General features: G+C 41.9%; 1 protein-coding gene across 1 annotated transcript in view; it reads left to right on the top strand.

Annotated features, from left to right (window-relative positions):
- Positions 1–14998, top strand: part of MGAM (maltase-glucoamylase) — a 271108-nt gene that overhangs the window by 25969 nt on the left and 230141 nt on the right. Inside the window, 8 exon segments of the mRNA XM_056123959.1 lie at positions 1091–1175; positions 2545–2601; positions 3136–3260; positions 9829–9917; positions 11043–11092; positions 11641–11808; positions 13689–13838; positions 14240–14440. Coding sequence (XP_055979934.1) covers positions 1091–1175; positions 2545–2601; positions 3136–3260; positions 9829–9917; positions 11043–11092; positions 11641–11808; positions 13689–13838; positions 14240–14440 — 925 coding nt within the window.

Raw genomic sequence — 14998 nt, 5'->3', positions numbered from 1 at the left:
TCTATCCCAACTGCCTTCTTCTCCAGCACCTGGGACAGGCTTCCAACTGTGGACCAATCCTCCTGGCCTGTGTTTCTACTGTCCTTGGGTATTAGTCTCATATTATGGTTTTTTTTTCTTCTGTCCCACAAATTAGTGAAATCATTTTATGTCTGTCTCTCTCCTTCTTACTCTTTTTGTTCAACATAATACTCTCCATGTTCATCCATTTATAAGTGAATTTTATGACCTCAGTTTTCCTAACAGCTGTGAAATATTTTATTCTATAGATAAACCATAGTTTCTTTATCCAGTCGTCTAAAGTACCTCTCTTTGTCAGAACACAGTTGCCTCCCTTCTGTGTCTGACATTCTAAAGCTTGACAGCACATTGCTGCATAATTCTTATGGACCTATTACTTTGGGAAAAATTTATCCACCTCCTGAAACTCCCATTTGAAAGGCATATGGCCTGAAACAGAAAAAATTGTAAATTATCTGTTACCTTGTTGGGGTTGGAAGTAAAGTAAGTAAAGTAAAGGCCCTCCCGTTGGTCGTCGATTTGCTCGAGCGGGCCCAGTAACGTCTCCAGTGGAGACTTTGTTGTTACTGTGTTTGGCATATCGAATACTCTCAGTAGCTTGCCGGGCTCTCCGAGAGGGGCGGACATGTGCTGGAGCAATAGCACAGCGGTAGGGCGTTCGCCTTACAAGCGGCCAACATGGCCAACCCGAGTTTGATTCCTCCGCCCCTCTTGGGGTTGGGAGGGGATTGATTTTAGTTTTCTTCTTAGTACTCAGTTGAAGTTTTAAAATACACTGCAAATTCATTAATTTTTCAAGGACGGGCATAGAAAATTAAGTTACTGTCTGAAATCATTGCCTAGTATAGGTAATGAAAAAGGAATTTTTTTCCAACCTCAGAGAAGAATCAGGGTATGTGGGCTGGTGGGTTGGATATGATTGCAGAAGAAGGGCAGTGGGGTTTGAGCATATGTCAGAGTAATTTGGAAGGAGTTGCCCCAGGAGACAGCTCACTTCTTTTGGTCAGCTTGTGCGGAGAACTATTAAGAACATTACCTGCATCTCAATGGCCATCTCTCCTACTTCCAGGTTCTACACTGACAGCAACACGTGGGATATGCACGAACAGTTCTTATGGGGTCCTGGCCTTCTCATCACACCTGTGCTGCAGGAGGCAAGTGTGCCCCAACCAACACACTCTTCTCAGTTTTTATTCCTGTTGTACCCTGCATGTCCCTTCCTGCAATCATTGCTCTTGACTTTGTTCCAAAGAGAATCACGGATCACGGATCATGGTCCTCCCGTTGTTCATCAGTTTGCTCAAGCAGGCCCAGTAGCGTCTCCATCATGAGACTTGTTGTTACTGTGTTTGGCATATCGAGTATGTCACGGGTAGCTTGCCAGGCTCTGCCGTGCAGGGGAGATACTCTCGGTGCTTGCCGGGCTTTCCGAGAGGGGCAGAGGAATCAAACTCACGTCGGCCATGTTGACTGCGTGCAAGGCAAATGCCCTATCACTGTGCTATTACTCCAGCCCTCCAAAGAGAATATCAAGAGATATTTAAAAGATACCAAAGAGGATATCCAAATTGATATCAATATTGATAACATCTGAAAAACTACTTCCATACATTTTTTAAGCAACAAGTTAAAGACTTAAGTATATGGTGGGACTGGTGAGACCAGGTTCCCAGGTAGTGTGGAAGCATCGTTGTCTTCCTGTAAGTTTGGGAGCCGTCTTCTCTGTCTCCAGAGCATCCCAGAAGACTTGCTCTCTGTCAAGAGGCAAGATAGGACAAAGACCAGGAAGATTGTTGTCTCCTCTGCTTCTTGATGATCAGAGAGAGGACATGTGCCTCAACCTTGAAAGGGACAGAATAATGGCACTCATCTCTGTGGTCTGTTGGGAATCCACTGATAAAAGCTGGAATTAAAAAAATTGGGAAAAAAGGGGGGCTGGAGAGATAACACAGAGCGTAGGACGTTTGCCTTGCATGCGGCTGACTCAGGTTCAATTCCCAGCATCTCATATGGTCCCCTGAGCACCGCCAGGAGTAACTCCTGAGTGCAGAGCCAGGAGTAACCCCTGTGCATTGCCTGGTGTGACCCAAAAAAAGTAAAATAAAATTGGGGGCCATGCCTGGTGATGATCAGGGGTTAGCCCTGACTCTGCACTCAGTAATCTCTCCTGGATGGGCTCAGGGCATCATATGGGATACTATTGATTGAACCCGTGCTGTCCACATACAAGGCAACTGCCCTACCCACTGTAATATTTCTCTGGTCCCCAAATCTGAAGGTTTTTTAAAGCATAATATGCTCCATAAATTATGATAATGATGAAGATAAAAATAAATATGTCTTTTGCCTTTCGGGGTGGAGGAATGTTTGCCAAGTTATTGCTACTATTCCTATCAGAAGACAGAGGATAGGAGCTATTTGATAACAAAAACAAAGGCCATTTATGTACTCAGTTAAATGCGAAGTAAAAAACATTCCTTAGTAAATATTAGAAATGAAGAACAATATCTTTTTTGATTCCAGGGTGCAGTCCAAGTGGAGGCATATGTACCCGATGCTGTCTGGTATGATTATGAGACTGTGAGTATCTTTGACTTTTTCTTAAACTCCCTGAGGACAAGCTGCAGCTATAAGAGAAGGTGTGCACAAGCACATCCATTTGTATGACTGAGTAGTGTTTCCCTAGTGTTTGCTGCAAATCTGTAGCTAAATTAAAGAAGTAAGTCTAGGTTGCTTTGTTAGAATCTTGATAATATCTGAAAAAATACTTCCATATACTGTATTTTAGCACAAGGTCAACTTCAGTATATTATTCAGTAAATTATTGAGGGGACCAATGGACAATTTGACCTTGATTGGTAGTCAGATTACTTGTTGTAGGAAAGAACAATTTCTATAATATTTATCTAGTAGCCTCATTTTGATCAAAATGTTCTCAAAATTTCCCAGCCAATGTAAAACTGATTACTCTGAATTTTCTTCTTCTAATGCATGATTGATTAAACAAGTCATTGAGTTGGGTAGAGAGATAAGAGAAGTGTGGATAACTGAGCACATAAACTAGAGGTGAGTCTGTGATGGGACTAAGGTATTGGCTTTGTCTGCCTGCCTCAGGGGGCTATACTGAACGGGAGGAAGGAAAGAAAGTCCATGGAGCTTCCTGAAGACAAAATTGGACTGCACCTCCGAGGAGGCTACATCTTCCCCACCCAACAGCCAGCGACAACCACAGAGGCCAGGTACTGCCCAGTTGGGAGTTTCCACTGAACAGAAATGATGATAAAGCTGAGCAAACTGTTTTTATGTGTTATCCAATGGGAGAAGCTAAAGCATGGTGTGAGTGGTGGAGAGGAAGATCTCTAGGGTATGTGTGTGTTTGGCTTAGGGGTGTGTGTCATCAAGCTGCCCCTTGGGTTGTGCATGGTAGCTTCTTCTTTTCTTATTGTATCACTCTGAGAAACAAAGCTGCAAAGTTGTTTATGATTGGGGTTCAGTCATAAAAAATTCCAATATTCATCCCTTTGTCCCTTCACCAGTGTACATTTCCTATCACCAGTCCCCAGTTTTCTTCCAGCCTGCACTCCCTCGTCTGCCTCAATGACAGGCACTTCTCTCTCTTTCTCTCTCTCTCTCCCTCTCTCTGTCTAATATTCTCCCGTGGCATGTTCTTTTGTTTTTCTTGCATTTTGGATCACTCCCAGAGATGCACAGGGGTTACCTCTTGGCTTTGTACTCAGGAATTACTCCTGGCGGTGCTTAGGGGACCATATGGGATGCCGGGAATCAAACCCGGGTTGGCTGCGTGCAATGCTAATGCCCTAATCTCTGTACTATCATTCCAGCCCCCCCTGGCGTATTCTTTTTTAAAAGTTTTAAAAATTTATTTATTAAAATAAATTGTTCATAATTATATGTTACACTCAACATTTCATCACCAATATCTCCACCATTGCACCTTCCCACCACCGTTGTTTCCAATTTTCTCAACCACCGTTCAAGCCTGTACCTATCACAGGCCCTGAATAATTTTTTTTACATTCATTGTTATAAATAATTCTCAGAAAAATGATCAAAAAATATTTCCTTGGAAGAACGTGTGTGAAGATTGCTGTATCTCAACCCGGGAGTCAATCATTAAGCCCTTGTATAAAAGTTCACTAAAACGTTGTTACAGGTTAAAATTTGTGTGCTTATATTTTGTTAATTGAGATTGGTTGTCATCTATTTTACATCCCATCCAATGTGGTGTGCTACTCCTGGTTTATCAGTGATGTAAAGTTTGAGATGTTGCATGGCTGCAAATGAGGCTGTGCGCTCCAGGAATTCAAAACATTTTGAACGGAAAGATACTGGATGGTGATTTTGGGTGCCATTGATGACTCAGCCTGGCATGGAATCCGGAAGCATCTCTGCAACTTTCAAGATTCATTTATGAGTCTCTGGATCATTGTCGTTTAATGAGTTTATTTGGCACCAGAGGCAGTTCATGGGCATGACTGCTGAGGCTTCCAGAAGAACAGGGAGGTGTGGAGAGGTAGTCATCCTCTCTGAGAACCTAGAGATTTCAGTCACAAAACCTGCATGACTCAGTTTTTAAACAGTTAAATTTCTGGATGAGGCTTATTCGGAGTAGTGAAGTCCAGCCATGAGAATGGCAGCAATTGTGGAGTGTGGAGGTTTTCGGCTGCTGGGGCTTTGCTTGGGAAGGTGCTGGGTTCACCAGTTCTACTCTGGGGTTCCCTGGATGACTAATGCCCTGGTATCATTGTTTAAGAAATCTGTGATTTAGAGTTTTTTAAAAAATGATTGTAAAAACAAAAAACTTAATCTCTGCACCTCCTAAATCTATTGCATTTCTCTTCAAAACACACTGGCTACTATATGGTCAAAAATATCAGTGGTATTTTGGTCAGAACTGCTGGAACATTGGCCCTAAAACCTCTCAATTTCAGCAAATGAGTTCTGCCCCAGCCCAACCATCCATCCATCATGCTGTGCTTTTGCTTCATTTACTTTCATTTTTACATTATTGGTGTGTGTGTGTGTGTGTGTGTGTGTGTGTGTGTGTGTGTGTGTGTGAAGGGGGTGGAATGGGGTGGAGGTCCATCTTCCCTTTCCTATTACCTCAATGTTTCATTTTCTCCCACGGAGTAATTTTGTGATACGAAATGGGCTTAAAAGTTACTTGTGAACTTTCTGTCTCCTCATGTTCCAGTTCTCCCATTGCCCTGATTTAAGTCTCAAATCACAGACTCCCTTCCTACTAAGGAGGCTCACTCTGTATCTGTCTCTTAAAGAATTTCAGTGTTTTTAACAGACAGCAAATTGATTGGAGACTGGAGCCAGTATTTGAGCTTCCTTTTCTTTTTGATTTTACAAAATGTAGATTTTGTCCTAATGATATTTATGAAAAACACATTTATGTTTAAGACCAGTTGGTTTCCTTTTCTCTATCATCCACCTTTAGGCTCTTCTGCATTCAGATACCAAAAGCATCTATTCAAAATGAAAAACTTCAGTTTGTTTTACTCCTAATTAAAGTTCAAGGGCTATTTATCTGAATAGTGCTTAGGGCCATTCACACCATGCTTCCACATTAACTTAAAAGCCATGTCTTCCCCTGATTCCTGCTGAGCCTGTCCTGGTGATCTGTGTTCCGGCAGGGCCCTAGAAACACCATCTTCTTGCTTTTTGCATTGACTCACCAGTCTGGTTTGCTGAAAATTACCAGGAGTGACCCTAAGAGCCCCCAAACACTATTTGGGAGGCCCTACTAAAACACACACAAACAAACAAAAACAAACAACCCAACCACTATCTCTCCTTAATATACTCTATGGACAAGGATCACCAAAATATCTCTCTTCTTAAATATACCCATTTATTTTACTACATCTATTGTTCAATTTTTACTTTCTTTCTTTGTCTTGACCATACCTGGCTACACTTTGCTATACTCACTGTTATCCTTCACATTTAACTCCAATTTCACCTGCAGAGATCGTCTCCAACCCTTGCAACAGAGGGAGTGATGCCACCATCAAATTTCTGAGCATTTTTTTCCTGGACTCTCTTGATCCATAGATGATTTTTCTTATATCTGTAATATTAAGTAGTTCAATTATCATTGTTTTATACTCTATATCTGAAAATTCTACTACCTCAAGTCATTAGGTGAATATAATCCTATGTGCTAGACAGTTTCTTTGTATGCTTATTAACAACTTTTTGTTTTCAAATTTGTTCATCTAAACATGGGTCCCTTCCTGTAGAAATAATTTTCACTACCTTAGGTCAGAAGTCAGGACTCCGCTAAGTCAGTGATCAAGGATATTGTGTTGTAGGTAATCTGGGATCAGGCAGTATTTGAGCATGTGGTTCTTTCTGGATCATCTAGGTCTTGGAACCCCTAGAAATGTCATTCTGAGTTCTTTTCATTTATTTTTTTTATTTTATAAAGTAGTACTGTAGCACTGTCGTCCTGTTGTTCATCGATTTGCTTGAGTGGGCACCAGTAATGTCTCCATTGTAAGACTTGTTGTTACTGTTTTTGGCATATCAAATAAGCTACAAGGAACTTATTAGGCTCTGGCATGGGGATTTTATAAAGTAGTAGTATATATTTTGTATTGTAGTATATATATTTTGTATTGTTTGTTATGAAAGACTGCTGAAAATGCTACAAAAAGTTTCACTGAAGGGCCATTTAGCCTTTCTATAAGAGATCACTAACATGCTTTTAAAGGTTGAACCTTGTGTGTGTGTGTGTATGTGTGTGTGTGTGTATGTGTGTGTGTGTATGAGATCTGTTATATTATTTTTTGGCATATCTAATACGCCACAGGGAGCTTGTCAGACTCTGCTGTGTGGGTGGGATACTCTTGATAGCTGGCTGGGCCCTCTGAGAGGCACATAAATATATTTCCCTCTACGATTTTATGGAAAATGGGTCGGGAGTGTTTTATGATGTGTCAGAGTTGTGGAAAGCGGCCTGGAGCATGGTGGCAGTTGGGTAATGGAGGTCGGTTGTGGAGGCTGGGTTCCTTGCAGCGGGGAGGGCTCTCACCTGCACCCGCTCTGGGGCGCCCCCCCGAGTGAAAACCAGCCTGGTGCAGAATCCAGTGGCATGGTTATGGGGTCTCATTCCCCTGACCCTGAAAAAGCCTACGATTGTTGGGAAAGCCGAGTAAGGAGAGGTTTTTAAAATCTGAGGGCTGGTAAGTGAAATGAGTCAGAAAGAGAGGGACAGATGTAGAAAGTCTGCACTCATCTGAGGAATATAAAGTTACAGAATGGGAGACTAACATTCAAGAATTGTTGAGATAAGTACCAGGAGGTCTGCTCCATGGCTTGGAAGCCGGCAGCAGATACTGGGGGGAAAAGGCAGCTCAGATAGTGAAGGGAACTCCAAGTAAAGGGTGTTTGGAGGATTCGATCAGGGTGCGAGATGCATGTTGAAAGTAGACTATAGACCGAACATGATGCCACTCAATACCTCTATTGCAAAGCACAACATCCTAAAGGAAAGAGAGAGCAAAAGGAAATGCCCTGCCACAGAGGTGGGGCAGGGTAGGGGGGATGAGTTGGGAGGTGGGAGGGCTACTGGGTTCATTGGTGGTGAAAAATGGGCACTGGTGGAGAATGAATACTCGATCATTGTATAACTGAAACCCAAGCACGAAAGTTTGTAAGTCTACAACTGTACCTCATGGTGTTTCACTAATAAAAAAAATGTAAAAAATATAAATCAAATTAAATCAAATCCCAGGGCTGGGATAAACTGAGACGTTACTGGCACCCACTTGAGTAAATCGATGAATAATGGGATGACAGTGATACAGTGGTATATATATATATATATATACACACATATGTAAAAAATATTTCCCTCTAAGACTGGTTGCCTTCTACTTTGAACCCCATCAAATATGGTGCGGTGCTCTTAAAATATGGGTAGGGTATGTGGTATGAAGTGTCCAGGAATAGGTTCACTTGGGGCTGAGATTCGGTTCGTACATGTGGAGAATGGCTATGAGAATGGTGGCAGTTGAGTTCTGGAGGCTTTGGGCTGCCAGGACTGGGTGCCTTGGGATGGGGAGGGGTCTCAGCCACGTCTTTTAGGGCACCCCATCATTCTGCATTCTTATAAGTACTTTACCTTCTGAGTCACACTTTACATTCTGCTTCATTGACGAAAATTGTTGAATTTGTCTTCTAATATTCTAGATCCTCTTTAGAGCTATGGTCTATTTGTATTTGGATCTCTTGGACTTCTTAGTAAATGAAAGATTCTCAACAAACATGTGTTACATGAAAGTCAATAATATAGTTGACTTTCAGAAGACAGAGTGGAAAGTTGAACTCTAAAAGACCACAATGCTGAATGTGGGGTCACTGGAGGATTAAGCAGGAGCAGGAAATTGGGAGTTAGGTATCGATAGACCAGCAGAACAGCCATTGAAAACCATAGACTGAAATGGCCTTTCTCTAGAGTTATTTCTTTTTTCAGCTTTTAGTGCTTTTGAAATATTATTTTGTGATTTCTATAATATAAAGCTGGATACCAATTGTTTCACTCTTCTGTTAAAACAAACGGAGAATCAAATTAGGAAAGTTGTCATTACATAAAATGATTTTTAATCAGTTTTATTGGTTTGGGAGTCAAAGCAATTTTCACAATCAAGATCACGACCATCCTGCTGTTCATTGATTGTCTCGAGCAGGCCCCAGTAACGTCTCCTTCGTCCTAGCCCTGAGATTCAAGGCTCTTTCAGGGTTAGGAGAATGAGACCCATTATTGTTACTGGTATTTGGCATATTGGGTACGCCACGGGGAGTTTGCCAGACTCTGCTGTGTGGGCAGATTACATTCAGTAGCCTGCCAGTTGTCCAAAGTAAGCATGAGATAATTAGATGTCCAGGAGCTGGGTTTTATAGTCTCTGGGTCTTGGCCATTGATGGGATTACACGGCGCCAGGGGGCCAGTTGGTGGGTGTGACCCCTGCCTACTGGAATATGGAGGATCTGGGTGGAGGATGCTCAGCCCCGATCCGAGCAGGCTTGGAGATCTCAGCCCCAGAACCCGCATGCCTTTGTTCCTCTGCCAATACCTTCATGCATGTGGAGAGTAGTCTCAGCTTGGTGGTGGCTGGTTCTGGAGGTCTTTGGCTTCTAGAGCCCTGGTCGGGGCAAGGAGGGAAACTCAACCCGCTCCCCTCCAAGGGGCCCCAGAGAGGACAGCCAGGCGCGGGGGCAGGAGACTCTGGGGTGTTCCCTTCCGGGATCTGGGTTTTAATAATCCTGCTCTGGTTTCTCTTCAGATCGTATAAAACAATTTTCAATGAGGGAAAATATGTAAGTTCCCCAAGTGCAATAAACGTGTGTGTGTGTGTGTGTGTGTGTGAAACTGAGGATTAAACGCAATGTCTCATATATGCAAGACAAGTGTTTTATCACTGAGATACATCCCCAGGCTCTTTTGTATGTCATCATCCTTTTGAACCAATTATTGTCTACAATTTCTTTATCTTCTAGTCATCTGTATTCTAAAGAATAGCTGCATCCACAGCTTTAATTGTCCCTATTGCAGTGATTCGGGGACTTAAATTTCAGCTCCTTCCCAGTCTTTGAGGGTATTCTTATCTTCTCTGACTGAAGACTCTGATTCTACTGGAAGAGGCTCCTTTTGATCTTGACATATATGAAGAAACAGAACCTTCTGCTGTGGCTAATCTTCCTGAGTTGAAATCTGTGGAAAAAAATTCTTTGAATTCTAAGCCTGTCTCATACATGTATTATTTTCCACAGCCGAAAGAACCCTCTTGGTCTCATCATTGCCCTGGATGAGAAAAGACAAGCGAAAGGTGAACTCTTCTGGGATGATGGAGAATCGACAGGTGAGCGCTATTACTGCCATGTTGCTACACCCAAGCCTGCATCTTTGAGCTACTCCACCACTCCACAATGGAAGAAATCTCACTAGGCACAGAACTGTTAACCATTCTCGAGAAGTTTGGTTTGAGGTGTAATGCCTAGAGGTGGTGGCACAGGGACCAAAGGTGGAAAGAAAACACATGTCTACCTCTTAGAACTTTTACACTGCTGAGTTATGTAGTTCTAAGTTTTCTTTGTATTGCAAAGAACTTCTGAGAGAGAGGCTTTACCCTTCCTGCCATTTTTTTTTGCTAATAAGAATCTTTTAAAAAAAATTTTTATTAGCGATACACCATGAGGTACAGTTGTAGACTTACAAATTTTTGTGCTTGGGTTTCAATTATACAATGATCAAATACCCATCCCTCCACCAGTGCCCATTTCCCACCACCACGGATCCCAGTATACCTCCCACCCCCATCCCCCCATCCCTCCCATCCCATCCTGCCTCTGTGGCAGGGCATTCCATTTTGTTCTCTCTCTCCTATTGGGTGTTGTGGTTTGCAAAAGAGGTAATGGGTGACAATCATGTTTGGTCTAGAGTCTACTTTCAGCATGCTTCTCCCATCCTGGGAGGATTCTCCCAACACCCTTTATTTGGTGCTTCCTTCTTTATCTGAGCTCCCTTTTCCCCTAGCATATGTGGTTGGCCTCCAAGCCATGGAGTAAAATTCTTGGTACTAATCTCAGCCATTCTTGGGTGTTAGTCTCCTATTTTGTTACTTTATGTTTTTTTCTCCAAATACTTGTGAACTAATGTAAACAACATGAAGGACACACTCCTGTTAGTGAAACACTAACTTCACACTCTTAGCACCCCTGTTAAGAAAGCACTTTGTGAAGGTGCCTCGATCTAGCTGTGGGGCACCTTAGCCATGTTTCATACTGATGTTACTATAACTTAAGCATAGGGAACGGATTCACCTAAGACTCCAGTGGAAAATACTTCAAGTTGAAAGAAAAGGTCAAAATGAGGCTTGGCCTTGGTCTTGTCATTCATCAGAGGTAGCTTCTTGGAGAACCAGGGTAAAATCTGTTCCATCATGGCAAGCAGACAGCAGTCTGACTCACTTTTCTCTCACTTTCAGGTACTTTGGCCCAAGACAAACATATCTTCTATGAGTTTTCTGTCATCAACGTGAGTGCTGTGTGTGTTGTGTGTTGTATTTGTTATTGTTGTTTTTGGCCTCAGCTAGTGACACTTGGGGACTACTCCTGGTACCATGCTTGGGAAGCATGCTATTGGTGTTGAGGAGTAAACCCTGAGGTCCTGCATACGAAGCATCTGCTCCAGTCGTTTGAGTGATCTTTCTAGTCCACAGTAGCATATTTTTATAAAATTTGGGTGTGAGATTTGTCTATTAGCTCATGTGTATAATTACATTTTTAGTCATATGTTTTTATGACTACAGATGAGCACATTTAGTTTATGATTTGGCTCATAATACTTGAATCTCAAGGCAGTCAGTCTTTAAAAGTTCTGTTTTAAGAATGGTTGTCTATGTTGCTATATATCTCTTATCTTTATCCCTCACATATACATGGATTATTAACTTATGTTTTTATTTACTGAGTAAATATTAGTAATAACAGCTAAAAGCCATTAGAAAGCTTTGGGTAGGTGGCCTAAAATATATTGTTTGAGAACCTGTGTGTTATTGGTAAACACTTGTGCTTGTTTTATAGAACCGCTTGGATATGAAGCCTTTGCCTTCAACCTACAAAGATCCTAATAATTTAGAATTTCAAGATATTAAAATACTCGGGATCACACGTATTATTAATGTAACAGTGAAACACAATGGTGCTCCAACTCAAATGTCTCCTGAAGTCACTTATGATGATAAACTACAGGTAAAAGTCCATTTATTGGGATAGCCGATTAAGATTTTCATAGTTTACAATGTTCTTTTCTGACAAAGTTGCATGAATTTTTGATGGACCAAGGCATGCTTTAATACCTGGTTAGGAAAGACAGAAGGTTTGGAGAAGAGGAGTGACTGGGTTAGAATGAATTAGAGAGACAGTGCACATCCCCCCACCCCATTTTGGAAGTGGGGCTGGCACTAGTTCAGGTCTCGGCATTGTCAGGATTGAGGATGTTTTTCCTCTGTGAACTTCTTAGTTATAGCTATAATGGAGTTAGTTACAGGAGAATAAAAGAGTATTCAGGGAGGAAAAGATAAAAAGGAATAGACTCCTAAAGCAAGAGAGTATAGATTGGCCAACTCGTCCAAAAACCCATAGCTAATGTAAAGAGTGCTGCAATGAACAAACAATTGCAGATGTCATTTCGACTATACTTTTTTGCCTCTCTGGGATAAATTCCCAGGAGTGGTATCGCTGGGTCAAATGGGAGCTCAATTTCTAATTTTTTGAGAATCGTCCATACTGTTTTCCAAAAGGGCTGAACCAGTTGGCATTCCCACCAACAGTGATGGAGGGTCCCTTTCTCGCCACATCCACGCCAGCACCAGTTGCTTTTGTTCTTATGGATATGGGCCAGTCTCTGTGGTGTGAAATGATATCTCATTGTGATTTTGATCTGCATCTCCCTGATGATTAATGATGTTGGGAGGATCCGCCCAGGATGGGAGAAGCATGCTGAAAGTAGACTATAGACCAAACATTATTGTCACCCATTGCCTCTTTTGCAAACCACAACATCCAATAAGAGAGAACAAAAGGGAATACCCTGCTACAGAGGCAGGGTGAGATGGGGGGGATGGGGAGTGGGAGGGATACTGGGATCCGTGGTGGTGGGAAATGGGCACTGGTGGAGGGATGGACATTTGATCATTGTATAATTGAAACCCAAGTACAAAAATTTGTAAGTCTACAACTATACCTCATATGTCTCACTGATAAAAAAAATAAATTAAAAAAAAAACAAAAACCAAAAACCAAAAACCCATAGCTAAGGTCTGTGAATTCAACAGTTAGTTCGTTTCTGAAAATTTTGTTTTCCAAAGAGGAAAAAGTGACTAAGAGGGAAACTTTTACACGGGGCGGGCAACTATCAAAGTATTCTACAAGCAGGAATGGTTTTTCTAAAACGAGCATTTACACAGATGAAACACTCAGACTGAGAAAGTAGAACAAACCCATCTAAGGATTCTAAGGACTTAAAATAGCTTTGTGTTAATCCATACGTGTACAAATAGAATAGGCAAGATTCACTTTTGGAAAAGGATCAGTTTGGATTGAATTTGTGATCAGACTTCGAAGGGTCTAAGTGATCTCAACCACTGTCCATGGAGCCGTACTGTTTTGAAGTTGGGGTTGAAAACCCCTAGTTAGTTTGCTGCCATGGTTTTAACTGCCAATCCACAGACCAGTAGGTAGAACAGGTGTGCTAGTCTGAAGATGTAGCACTGTAGCACTGTCGTCCAGTTGTTCATCGATTTTCTCGAGTGGGCACCAGTAATTTCTCCATTGTGAGACTTGTTGTTACTGTTTTTGACATATCAAATACGCCATGGCTAGCTTGCCAGGCAATGCTGTGCTGGTGGGATACTCTCAGTAACTTGCCAGGCTCTCAGAGACGGACAGAGGACTCAAACCTGGGTTAGCCACATGCAAGACAAATGCCCTACCCGCTGTGCTATGGCTATGGCTCCAGCGTGGTTAAAGAACAAAGATCTGAGATATCCAAACTAGAAGGATCTATCTGAGCTTGTCAGCTCTTGCAAGTTCTGAGCATGCCTTTACTTGCTCTCTTTCTATTCATACAGATCGCCAAAATCACAAAACTTAATCTTATCCTGGGAGAAATGTATACCGTGGAGTGGGAACTAACAAGGAATGAAGATAAAATAGACTGTTACCCTGACCAGGATGGTGCCACCGAGGAGAAATGCATTGCACGTGGTTGTATCTGGGAGGTAACCATTGTGTTAACTGACATTAAGGCCTTTATACTTTACCATTTGTTAGCATAGCACCAGTTCCCATGTCAGCCCTTATAATCCTTGAAAAGAAAGGAATTCTGAAAGAAATCTAAATTTTTCTTCTGAATGTGAAGGATCAGTAGGAAGAGGGAGGGAATGTGGAGGGGATGTTTTCGTTTTTACACATATTTTACATGATGGCTAAGAATTCAAACTATGTGACTACTGAGGAGTGCATATGATACAAGGAGATTCAGACTCGGGATATGCATCAGTGATAGAATTTCAGGTATTGGGAAATGTCTGATTTTCCTTCCTATAAAATGCCTTCTCTAAACCCTTTTATCTGTTTATCCTCAGACCGTTGTGAAACTAACTTTGACTTTACTTTCCAGGAAACCAATGCTGAGCGAGTCCCTTACTGTTATTTTAAGGACAGTCTATACAATGTCCACAATATTCAGAAACTACAAAATGGGATTACAGCTTCCCTCACCCTAAAGCCCCAGGCTCCTGCTAGTGCTTTCCCCTCAACACCTGTGACACAGCTCAGTCTGAGTGTCACCTACCATAAGAATGAGATGCTGCAGTTCAAGGTAAGTGTTTACAGTATAAATGTCAAGTATTAGTGACAGTTTTCTAAGTTCCACAAAGCTTTGCTAGTCATTGTAACTGAATCCTGAGAGAAGTGTGCTCTTCTAAACTCTCCTGACTGCCATTTCATTATCTAAAAGCAATCAGAGAACAGGCAGATATCTTCCCATCTGGCAAGTACTAATGCAGAAAGAAAATGATCAGGAGGGCAATAATGCAAAAGGAGAGTCATATTGGGAGGTGATGAGTTAGTTGATTCATGTGCGGGATCCAGCTGAGTGAGACCTGATACAGGGAAAGAGATACAGAACAGTGTTCAACTTTGGGAGAGTTAGGAAGTAGGATGCTAGGATTTGGTGACTGATCATAGGTTGGTCAGCTGAGAGAGGAAAGAGCTGGAAAAACACTGGGTCCCTACTTTGCACCTCTACACAAGGTGGTAACAAGGTGGTAACATTCATTGGTCTGGGATCATTGAAAAGGTTTGTTTTGGGCTTATGTAAAATAAGACTGAGTTCCATTTTAGATACCGAATTTGGGGGATCTGTGAAAATAGCCAG

The sequence above is a fragment of the Sorex fumeus genome, unplaced genomic scaffold (genome assembly GCF_029834395.1).
Source record: "Sorex fumeus unplaced genomic scaffold, SorFum_2.1 ptg000048l, whole genome shotgun sequence".
NCBI lineage: Eukaryota > Metazoa > Chordata > Mammalia > Eulipotyphla > Soricidae > Sorex > Sorex fumeus.
This window is presented reverse-complemented; position numbering and strand designations above follow the sequence as displayed.